Raw genomic sequence first — 12,454 nt, 5'->3', positions numbered from 1 at the left:
AAATAAAGTCCGGTCTATCAACCGTGAAGAGCTCAGTCCCCCAGGGTACTGTGCTTGCTCCAGTACAGTCCCCCAGGGTACTGTGCTTGCTCCAGTACAGTCCCCCAGGGTACTGTGCTTGCTCCAGTACAGTCCCCCAGGGTACTGTGCTTGCTCCAGTACAGTCCCCCAGGGTACTGTGCTTGCTCTAGTACAGTCCCCCAGGGTACTGTGCTTGCTCCAGTACAGTCCCCCAGGGTACTGTGCTTGCTCCAGTACAGTCCCCCAGGGTACTGTGCTTGCTCCAGTACAGTCCCCCAGGGTACTGTGCTTGCTCCAGTACAGTCCCCCAGGGTACTGTGCTTGCTCCAGTACAGTCCCCCAGGGTACTGTGCTTGCTCCAGTACAGTCCCCCAGGGTACTGTGCTTGCTCCAGTACAGTCCCCCAGGGTACTGTGCTTGCTCCAGTACAGTCCCCCAGGGTACTGTGCTTGCTCTAGTACAGTCCCCCAGGGTACTGTGCTTGCTCCAGTACAGTCCCCCAGGGTACTGTGCTTGCTCCAGTACAGTCCCCCAGGGTACTGTGCTTGCTCCAGTACAGTCCCCCAGGGTACTGTGCTTGCTCCAGTACAGTCCCCCAGGGTACTGTGCTTGCTCCAGTACAGTCCCCCAGGGTACTGTGCTTGCTCCAGTACAGTCCCCCAGGGTACTGTGCTTGCTCCAGTACAGTCCCCCAGGGTACTGTGCTTGCTCCAGTACAGTCCCCCAGGGTACTGTGCTTGCTCCAGTACAGTCCCCCAGGGTACTGTGCTTGCTCCAGTACAGTCCCCCAGGGTACTGTGCTTGCTCCAGTACAGTCCCCCCAGGATACTGTGCTTGCTCCAGTACTTTTTCTCATCCTCATATCGGACATAGACAAGAACTAGGATTTTTATGAGAGTAGACAACATACAAGACACGGCAAACCTCCAATCAGATGTAAATCAGGTCTTTCAATAGACTACCTAAAATAATATGGTGCTGTATTTAGAAAATAAGTTCCAGCTCCTGCGCTATGGAAAATAACGAAAATATAAAAATGGAAATCACATACAATACGCAGTTAAATCATACATTAGAACGTAAATTCAATATACTGGTTTTGGGAGAACTCATGGCAGAAGACCTTACCTTTAAGTGGCCCCACCACCGGTACGGAACACCAGTACCCAGCGTGGCCCCACCACCGGTACGGAACACCAGTACCCAGCGTGGCCCCACCACCGGTACGGAACACCAGTACCCAGCGTGGCCCCACCACCGGTACGGAACACCAGTACCCAGCGTGGCCCCACCACCGGTACGGAACACCAGTACCCAGCGTGGCCCCACCACCGGTACGGAACACCAGTACCCAGCGTGGCCCCACCACCGGTACGGAACACCAGTACCCAGCGTGGCCCCACCACCGGTACGGAACACCAGTACCCAGCGTGGCCCCACCACCGGTACGGAACACCAGTACCCAGCGTGGCCCCACCACCAGTACGGAACACCAGTACCCAGCGTGGCCCCACCACCGGTACGGAACACCAGTACCCAGCGTGGCCCCACCACCGGTACGGAACACCAGTACCCAGCGTGGCCCCACCACCGGTACGGAACACCAGTACCCAGCGTGGCCCCACCACCGGTACGGAACACACCCAGTGTGGCCCCACCACCGGTACGCAGCACCAGTACCCAACATGACCCCACCACCGGTACGGAACACACCCAGTGTGGCCCCACCACCGGTACGGAGCACCAGTACCCAACATGGCCCCACCACCGGTACGGAACACACCCAACATGACCCCACCACCGGTACGGAGCACCAGTACCCAACATGACCCCACCACCGGTACGGAACACACCCAGTGTGGCCCCACCACCGGTACGGAACACACCCAGTGTGGCCCCACCACCGGTACGGAGCACCAGTACCCAACATGACCCCACCACCGGTACGGAACACACCCAGTGTGGCCCCACCACCGGTACGGAGCACCAGTACCCAACATGACCCCACCACCGGTACGGAACACACCCAGTGTGGCCCCACCACCGGTACACAGCACCAGTACCCAACATGACCCCACCACCGGTACGGAGCACCAGTACCCAACATGGCCCCACCACCGGTACGGAACACACCCAGTGTGGCCCCACCACCGGTACGGAGCACCAGTACCCAACATGGCCCCACCACCGGTACGGAACACACCCAGTGTGGCCCCACCACCGGTACACAGCACCAGTACCCAACATGACCCCACCACCGGTACGGAACACACCCAATGTGGCCCCACCACCGGTACGGAGCACCAGTACCCAACATGGCCCCACCACCGGTACGGAACACACCCAGTGTGGCCCCACCACCGGTACGGAGCACCAGTACCCAACATGGCCCCACCACCGGTACGGAACACACCCAGTGTGGCCCCACCACCGGTACGGAGCACCAGTACCCAACATGGCCCCACCACCGGTACGGAACACACCCAGTGTGGCCCCACCACCGGTACGCAGCACCAGTACCCAACATGACCCCACCACCGGTACGGAACACACCCAATGTGGCCCCACCACCGGTACGGAGCACCAGTACCCAACATGGCCCCACCACCGGTACGGAACACACCCAACATGACCCCACCACCGGTACGGAGCACCAGTACCCAACATGGCCCCACCACCGGTACGGAACACACCCAGTGTGGCCCCACAACCGGTATGGAGCACCAGTGCCCAACATGGCCCCACCACCGGTACGGAACACACCCAGTGTGGCCCCACCACCGGTACGCAGCACCAGTACCCAACATGACCCCACCACCGGTACGGAACACACCCAGTGTGGCCCCACCACCGGTACGGAACACACCCAGTGTGGCCCCACCACCGGTACGGAGCACCAGTACCCAACATGACCCCACCACCGGTACGGAACACACCCAGTGTGGCCCCACCACCGGTACGCAGCACCAGTACCCAACATGACCCCACCACCGGTACGGAACACACCCAGTGTGGCCCCACCACCGGTACGGAACACACCCAGTGTGGCCCCACCACCGGTACGGAGCACCAGTACCCAACATGGCCCCACCACCGGTACGGAACACACCCAGTGTGGCCCCACCACCGGTACGCAGCACCAGTACCCAACATGACCCCACCACCGGTACGGAACACACCCAATGTGGCCCCACCACCGGTACGGAGCACCAGTACCCAACATGGCCCCACCACCGGTATGGAACACACCCAACATGACCCCACCACCGGTACGGAGCACCAGTACCCAACATGGCCCCATCACCGGTACGGAACACACCCAGTGTGGCCCCACAACCGGTACGGAGCACCAGTACCTAACATGACCCCACCACCGGTACGGAACACACCCAGTGTGGCCCCACCACCGGTACGGAGCACCAGTACCCAACATGGCCCCACCACCGGTACGGAACACACCCAGTGTGGCCCCACCACCGGTACGCAGCACCAGTACCCAACATGACCCCACCACTGGTACGGAACACACCCAGTGTGGCCCCACCACTGGTACGGAGCACCAGTACCCAACATGGCCCCACCACCGGTACGGAACACACCCAGTGTGGCCCCCACCACCGGTACGCAGCACCAGTACCCAACATGACCCCACCACCGGTACGGAACACACCCAGTGTGGCCCCACCACCGGTACGGAACACCTGTACCCAACATGGCCCCACCACCGGTACGGAACACACCCAACATGACCCCACCACCGGTACGGAGCACCAGTACCCAACATGACCCCACCACCGGCATGACAGAGAGAGAGCGCTACTCACGGGCTGTGTGGAATGTGGAGGGCGGCCCATAGAGATGTTTGGAAGGGAGGAGTAGACGGTGAGGTCAGAACACGACCCCTGGCCCCCACCACCATGGGCGCCGTAGGGGGACCCGCCCCCTTCCTCATGGATGGGTGTGGAGCCTGACGAGGACCTGGAGGCTGGCAGGCCGTTGGGTGGGGAGCTCTGGCCGCTGTCAGGCGTCGACCCGCTCTCTACTGCCAATGTAAACAAAGATGGCAGTTAGCAGTGCCCGACGCGTAGCCCCAAACTTAACCATTTTAACACAATGAGAAATTACAGTAATTATTATTGTTCCTACCATGCTAATGCTACAGGCCAGCAGTGTACATGGTATACTGAAATATACTAGAAGTATCATGGATTTATAGAATATAATACATTGCCTGTATGACAGACATACATCTCATGGACTACAATGATACAACAGGTGTATGACAGACTTAGGACTGATGACCTTGGGGTATACAATAGGACACGCAGCGGTTGTATGGCTGCTCGTTGCTTCAGTCTTGCAGCCACTGCTTCAGTCTTGTAACTACTGCTTCAGTCTTGCAGCCACTGCTTCAGTCTTGCAGCCACTGCTTCAGTCTTGCAGCCACTGCTTCAGTCTTGCAGCCACTGCTTCAGTCTTGCAGCCACTGCTTCAGTCTTGCAGCCACTGCTTCAGTCTTGCAGCCACTGCTTCAGTCTTGCAGCCACTGCTTCAGTCTTGCAGCCACTGCTTCAGTCTTGCAGCCACTGCTTCAGTCTTGTAACCACTGCTTCAGTCTTGCAGCCACTGCTTCAGTCTTGTAACCACTGCTTCAGTCTTGCAGCCACTGCTTCAGTCTTGTAACCACTGCTTCAGTCTTGCAGCCACTGCTTCAGTCTTGTAACCACTGCTTCAGTCTTGCAGCCACTGCTTCAGTCTTGCAGTCTTGCAACCATTGCTTCAGTCTTGTAACCATTGCTTCAGTCTTGCAACCATTGCTTCAGTCTTGTAACCACTGCTTCAGTCTTGCAACCATTGCTTCAGTCTTGCAGCCACTGCTTCAGTCTTGTAACCACTGCTTCAGTCTTGTAACCACTGCTTCAGTCTTGTAACCACTGCTTCAGTCTTGTAACCACTGCTTCAGTCTTGTAACCACTGCTTCAGTCTTGCAGCCACTGCTTCAGTCTTGCAACCACTGCTTCAGTCTTGTAACCACTGCTTCAGTCTTGTAACCACTGCTTCAGTCTTGCAGTCTTGCAACCATTGCTTCAGTCTTGCAGCCACTGCTTCAGTCTTGCAACCACTGCTTCAGTCTTGCAACCACTGCTTCAGTCTTGCAACCACTGCTTCAGTCTTGTAACCACTGCTTCAGTCTTGCAACCATTGCTTCAGTCTTGCAGCCACTGCTTCAGTCTTGCAACCACTGCTTCAGTCTTGCAACCACTGCTTCAGTCTTGTAACCACTGCTTCAGTCTTGCAGTCTTGCAACCATTGCTTCAGTCTTGCAGCCACTGCTTCAGTCTTGTAACCACTGCTTCAGTCTTGTAGTCTTGCAACCATTGCTTCAGTCTTGCAGCCACTGCTTCAGTCTTGCAACCACTGCTTCAGTCTTGTAACCACTGCTTCAGTCTTGTAACCACTGCTTCAGTCTTGTAACCACTGCTTCAGTCTTGCAACCATTGCTTCAGTCTTGCAACCATTGCTTCAGTCTTGTAACCACTGCTTCAGTCTTGTAACCACTGCTTCAGTCTTGCAACCATTGCTTCAGTCTTGTAACCACTGCTTCAGTCTTGCAACCATTGCTTCAGTCTAGCAACCATTGCTTCAGTCTTGTAACCACTGCTGCAGTCTTGCAACCATTGCTTCAGTCTTGCAACCACTGCTTCAGTCTTGCAACCACTGCTTCAGTCTTGCAACCACTGCTTCAGTCTTGTAACCACTGCTTCAGTCTTGTAACCACTGCTTCAGTCTTGCAACCATTGCTTCAGTCTTGTAACCACTGCTTCAGTCTTGTAACCACTGCTTCAGTCTTGCAACCATTGCTTCAGTCTTGTAACCACTGCTTCAGTCTTGTAACCACTGCTTCAGTCTTGTAACCACTGCTTCAGTCTTGCAACCATTGCTTCAGTCTTGTAACCACTGCTTCAGTCTTGTAACCACTGCTTCAGTCTTGTAACCACTGCTTCAATCTTGCAACCATTGCTTCAGTCTTGTAACCACTGCTTCAGTCTTGTAACCACTGCTTCAGTCTTGCAACCATTGCTTCAGTCTTGTAACCACTGCTTCAGTCTTGTAACCACTGCTTCAGTCTTGCAACCATTGCTTCAGTCTTGTAACCACTGCTTCAGTCTTGTAACCACTGCTTCAGTCTTGCAACCATTGCTTCAGTCTTGTAACCACTGCTTCAGTCTTGTAACCACTGCTTCAGTCTTGCAACCATTGCTTCAGTCTTGTAACCACTGCTTCAGTCTTGCAACCATTGCTTCAGTCTAGCAACCATTGCTTCAGTCTTGTAACCACTGCTGCAGTCTTGCAACCATTGCTTCAGTCTTGCAACCACTGCTTCAGTCTTGCAACCACTGCTTCAGTCTTGCAACCACTGCTTCAGTCTTGCAACCATTGCTTCAGTCTAGCAACCATTGCTGCAGTCTTGCAACCATTGATTCAGTCTTGCAGCCACTGCTTCAGTCTTGCAACCACTGCTTCAGTCTAGCAACCATTGCTTCAGTCTTGTAACCACTGCTTCAGTCTTGCAGCCACTGCTTCAGTCTTGCAACCATTGCTTCAGTCTTGCAACAATTGCTTCAGTCTTGCAACCACTGCTTCAGTCTTGCAACCATTGCTTCAGTCTTGTAACCACTGCTTCAGTCTTGCAACCATTGCTTCAGTCTAGCAACCACTGCTTCAGTCTTGCAACCACTGCTTCAGTCTTGCAACCACTGCTTCAGTCTTGTAACCACTGCTTCAGTCTTGTAACCACTGCTTCAGTCTTGCAACCATTGCTTCAGTCTTGTAACCACTGCTTCAGTCTTGTAACCACTGCTTCAGTCTTGCAACCATTGCTTCAGTCTTGTAACCACTGCTTCAGTCTTGTAACCACTGCTTCAGTCTTGTAACCACTGCTTCAGTCTTGCAACCATTGCTTCAGTCTTGTAACCACTGCTTCAGTCTTGTAACCACTGCTTCAGTCTTGTAACCACTGCTTCAGTCTTGCAACCATTGCTTCAGTCTTGTAACCACTGCTTCAGTCTTGTAACCACTGCTTCAGTCTTGCAACCATTGCTTCAGTCTTGTAACCACTGCTTCAGTCTTGTAACCACTGCTTCAGTCTTGCAACCATTGCTTCAGTCTTGTAACCACTGCTTCAGTCTTGTAACCACTGCTTCAGTCTTGCAACCATTGCTTCAGTCTTGTAACCACTGCTTCAGTCTTGTAACCACTGCTTCAGTCTTGCAACCATTGCTTCAGTCTTGTAACCACTGCTTCAGTCTTGCAACCATTGCTTCAGTCTAGCAACCATTGCTTCAGTCTTGTAACCACTGCTGCAGTCTTGCAACCATTGCTTCAGTCTTGCAACCACTGCTTCAGTCTTGCAACCACTGCTTCAGTCTTGCAACCACTGCTTCAGTCTTACAACCATTGCTTCAGTCTAGCAACCATTGCTGCAGTCTTGCAACCATTGATTCAGTCTTGCAGCCACTGCTTCAGTCTTGCAACCACTGCTTCAGTCTAGCAACCATTGCTTCAGTCTTGTAACCACTGCTTCAGTCTTGCAGCCACTGCTTCAGTCTTGCAACCATTGCTTCAGTCTTGCAACAATTGCTTCAGTCTTGCAACCACTGCTTCAGTCTTGCAACCACTGCTTCAGTCTTGCAACCATTGCTTCAGTCTTGCAACCATTGCTTCAGTCTTGCAACAATTGCTTCAGTCTTGCAACCACTGCTTCAGTCTTGCAACCATTGCTTCAGTCTTGCAACCACTGCTTCAGTCTTGCAACCATTGCTTCAGTCTTGCAACCACTGCTTCAGTCTTGTAACCATTGCTTCAGTCTTGCAGCCACTGCTTCAGTCTTGTAACCATTGCTTCAGTCTTGCAACCACTGCTTCAGTCTTGTAACCACTGCTTCAGTCTTGCAGTCTTGCAACCATTGCTTCAGTCTTGCAGCCACTGCTTCAGTCTTGTAACCAGTGCTTCAGTCTTGCAGTCTTGCAACCATTGCTTCAGTCTTGCAGCCACTGCTTCAGTCTTGCAACCACTGCTTCAGTCTTGTAACCACTGCTTCAGTCTTGTAACCACTGCTTCAGTCTTGTAACCACTGCTTCAGTCTTGCAACCATTGCTTCAGTCTTGCAACCATTGCTTCAGTCTTGTAACCACTGCTTCAGTCTTACAACCATTGCTTCAGTCTTGTAACCACTGCTTCAGTCTTGCAACCATTGCTTCAGTCTAGCAACCATTGCTTCAGTCTTGTAACCACTGCTGCAGTCTTGCAACCATTGCTTCAGTCTTGCAACCACTGCTTCAGTCTTGCAACCACTGCTTCAGTCTTGCAACCACTGCTTCAGTCTTGTAACCACTGCTTCAGTCTTGTAACCACTGCTTCAGTCTTGTAACCACTGCTTCAGTCTTGCAACCATTGATTCAGTCTTGTAACCACTGCTTCAGTCTTGTAACCACTGCTTCAGTCTTGCAACCATTGCTTCAGTCTTGTAACCACTGCTTCAGTCTTGTAACCACTGCTTCAGTCTTGTAACCACTGCTTCAGTCTTGCAACCATTGCTTCAGTCTTGTAACCACTGCTTCAGTCTTGTAACCACTGCTTCAGTCTTGTAACCACTGCTTCAGTCTTGCAACCATTGCTTCAGTCTTGTAACCACTGCTTCAGTCTTGTAACCACTGCTTCAGTCTTGCAACCATTGCTTCAGTCTTGTAACCACTGCTTCAGTCTTGTAACCACTGCTTCAGTCTTGCAACCATTGCTTCAGTCTTGTAACCACTGCTTCAGTCTTGTAACCACTGCTTCAGTCTTGCAACCATTGCTTCAGTCTTGTAACCACTGCTTCAGTCTTGTAACCACTGCTTCAGTCTTGTAACCACTGCTTCAGTCTTGCAACCATTGCTTCAGTCTTGTAACCACTGCTTCAGTCTTGCAACCATTGCTTCAGTCTAGCAACCATTGCTTCAGTCTTGTAACCACTGCTGCAGTCTTGCAACCATTGCTTCAGTCTAGCAACCATTGCTGCAGTCTTGCAACCATTGCTTCAGTCTTGCAGCCACTGCTTCAGTCTTGCAACCACTGCTTCAGTCTAGCAACCATTGCTTCAGTCTTGTAACCACTGCTTCAGTCTTGCAGCCACTGCTTCAGTCTTGCAACCATTGCTTCAGTCTTGCAACAATTGCTTCAGTCTTGCAACCACTGCTTCAGTCTTGCAACCACTGCTTCAGTCTTGCAACCATTGCTTCAGTCTTGCAACCATTGCTTCAGTCTTGCAACAATTGCTTCAGTCTTGCAACCACTGCTTCAGTCTTGCAACCATTGCTTCAGTCTTGCAACCACTGCTTCAGTCTTGCAACCATTGCTTCAGTCTTGCAACCACTGCTTCAGTCTTGTAACCATTGCTTCAGTCTTGCAGCCACTGCTTCAGTCTTGTAACTACTGCTTCAGTCTTGCAGTCTTGCAACCATTGCTTCAGTCTTGCAACCATTGCTTCAGTCTTGCAACCATTGCTTCAGTCTTGCAACCACTGCTTCAGTCTTGCAACCACTGCTTCAGTCTTGCAACCACTGCTTCAGTTTTGTAACCATTGCTTCAGTCTTGCAACCACTGCTTCAGTCTTGTAACCATTGCTTCAGTCTTGCAACCATTGCTTCAGTCTTGCAACCATTGCTTCAGTCTTGCAACCATTGCTTCAGTCTTGCAACCACTGCTTCAGTCTTGCAACCACTGCTTCAGTCTTGCAACCACTGCTTCAGTCTTGTAACCATTGCTTCAGTCTTGCAACCATTGCGTCAGTCTTGCAACAATTGCTTCAGTCTTGCAACCACTGCTTCAGTCTTGCAACCACTGCTTCAGTCTTGTAACCATTGCTTCAGTCTTGCAACCACTGCTTCAGTCTTGTAACCATTGCTTCAGTCTTGCAACCACTGCTTCAGTCTTGCAACCACTGCTTCAGTCTTGCAATCACTGCTTCAGTCTTGCAACCATTGCTTCAGTCTTGTAACCATTGCTTCAGTCTTGCAACCACTGCTTCAGTCTTGCAACCACTGCTTCAGTCTTGCAACCACTGCTTCAGTCTTGCAACCACTGCTTCAGTCTTGTAACCACTGCTTCAGTCTTGTAACCATTGCTTCAGTCTTGCAGTCCAGGGGGGGGGGACGTACTCACTAGTACTGTAGGCAGGGCGACGCTTGAGGGAGCCGGGGGGGGGACGTACTCACCAGTACTGTTGGCAGGGCGACGCTTGAGGGAGCCAGGGAGACGTACTCACCAGTACTGTAGGCTGGGCGACGCTTGAGGGAGCCAGGGGGACGTACTCACCAGTACTGTAGGCTGGGCGACGCTTGAGGGAGCCAGGGAGACGTACTCACCAGTACTGTAGGCAGGGCGACGCTTGAGGGAGCCAGGGGGACGTACTCACCAGTACTGTAGGCTGGGCGACGCTTGAGGGAGCCAGGGAGACGTACTCACCAGTACTGTAGGCTGGGCGACGCTTGAGGGAGCCAGGGAGACGTACTCACCAGTACTGTAGGCAGGGCGACGCTTGAGGGAGCCAGGGGGACGTACTCACCAGTACTGTAGGCTGGGCGACGCTTGAGGGAGCCAGGGAGACGTACTCACCAGTACTGTAGGCTGGGCGACGCTTGAGGGAGCCAGGGAGACGTACTCACCAGTACTGTAGGCTGGGCGACGCTTGAGGGAGCCAGGGAGCCGGTCCTTCCGACGCACCAAAGGGGATGGTCGACGCTCGTTCCCCATCCGCTGTTTGTGGCGCGCCTTCAAGCAGATGTTGGGTTCGGAGGCTGAGTGGCAGCACAGGTTAGTGGTTAGTCACACCTCCCACTACCGCACACAACCACACTTACATGCTACCATAAACTTCTTGCCTAAAATACTCTAATGTGTTGGCTAAAAAAACAGTATGCTTCTGCATTTTAGTATATTCTACACACAAGCACACACAACAATGTTATTACAACAACAATGCAACCTAGACTCTGTGAGCTATATGGGAAGAACTGCCATTCATTCGTTGCATCCATATTCGTTGCATCCAGAGGTGCCTTCAGGGGACATTTATATGAAGAATTTTTTTTTTAAAGAAAAGAAAAGTACATTGCTATGTCAGTTACCCTTATAGTGCTTAAATCATCTCTCAAATATTTTATTGACGTAGTTGGTGACATATTTAGAGAGTTACTGCTCATACTCTAATATTTCCCACTCTAAAGGATAATTTCAACTTATATAATGTACACCAACTAGGTGAACTTGTATGTAAAGAAATTTCATCACATCAAGCTTATTTCCCATAACCTAGTCCCAAAATCTCATTTTGAGAAGTAGCAGAGCCCATACCTAAGTGAACGATAACCCCGCAAACTCAAAATAAATATTATTCATAGAATTTGGTTTCAAATATACACAATGGTTTTCCCACGACTCAACTTTTTTTTCATAATGTCGCATTCATCTACAAAAATGGTTAAAAACATGATTTGAGCCATATTATGAGCTACTACTTATACCCTAATATTTCTACGCACTATAAGCTAGGTTCACTGAGTGAAATTTGAGTTTCAGCTGATCATATTTGTCAACTTCTAAAACGTCTTGACTGACTGCAGACACATTTCTCTCTGCCAATATTTCTCAGGATTCAGCCTGTTGTATCTTATTGTTTTAAAGGTGCCATTGTTCCTTATTTTTTAAAGGTGCCCTTGTATCTTCCTTTCTAAAAGGTGCCCTTGTATCTTCCTTTCTAAAAGGTGCCCTTGTCTCTTCCTTTCTAAAAGGTGCCCTTATATATTTTGCCATGATGACAAAACGGTGTAAATATTCCTGGTTTTGAACTCTAGCTACACATCCTAAGCAAATCACCTGAGTGAGCATTCTGGCCTGGGAAGTGTTCGCTGCAACCAGAGATTCGCAGAATCGAGGTTGCACTGTGTATATATATATATATATATATATATATATATATATATATATATATATATATATATATATATATATATATATATATATATATATATGTCGTACCTAGTAGCCAGAACGCACTTCTCAGCCTATTATGCAAGGCCCGATTTGCCTAATAAGCCAAGTTTTCCTGAATTAATATATTTTCTCTAATTTTTTTCTTATGAAATGATAAAGCTACCCATTTCATTATGTATGAGGTAAATTTTTTATATTGGAGTTAAAATTAATGTAGATATATGACCGAACCTAACCAACCCTACCTAACCTAACCGAACCTATCTTTATAGGTTAGGTTAGGTTAGGTAGCCGAAAAAGTTAGGTTAGGTAGTCGAAAAATAATTCATGAAAACTTGGCTTATTAGGCAAATCGGGCCTTGCATAGTAGGCAGAGAAGTGCGTTCTGGCTACTAGGTAC

General features: G+C 50.7%; 1 protein-coding gene across 1 annotated transcript in view; it reads right to left on the bottom strand.

The window, feature by feature from the left end:
• LOC138360429 (histone deacetylase 4-like) overlaps positions 1-12,454 on the bottom strand; it is a 99,263-nt gene that overhangs the window by 5,934 nt on the left and 80,875 nt on the right. Inside the window, exons 7-8 of the mRNA XM_069320265.1 lie at positions 10,728-10,859; positions 3,799-4,063 (exon numbers count right to left, since the gene is read on the bottom strand). Coding sequence (XP_069176366.1) covers positions 3,799-4,063; positions 10,728-10,859 — 397 coding nt within the window. The remainder of the gene's footprint in view (positions 1-3,798; positions 4,064-10,727; positions 10,860-12,454) is intronic.

The sequence above is a fragment of the Procambarus clarkii genome, chromosome 1 (genome assembly GCF_040958095.1).
Source record: "Procambarus clarkii isolate CNS0578487 chromosome 1, FALCON_Pclarkii_2.0, whole genome shotgun sequence".
NCBI classification, from domain to species: domain Eukaryota; kingdom Metazoa; phylum Arthropoda; class Malacostraca; order Decapoda; family Cambaridae; genus Procambarus; species Procambarus clarkii.
Note: the sequence above shows the minus strand (reverse complement) of the source record. Positions and strands in the feature narration are given on the sequence as shown.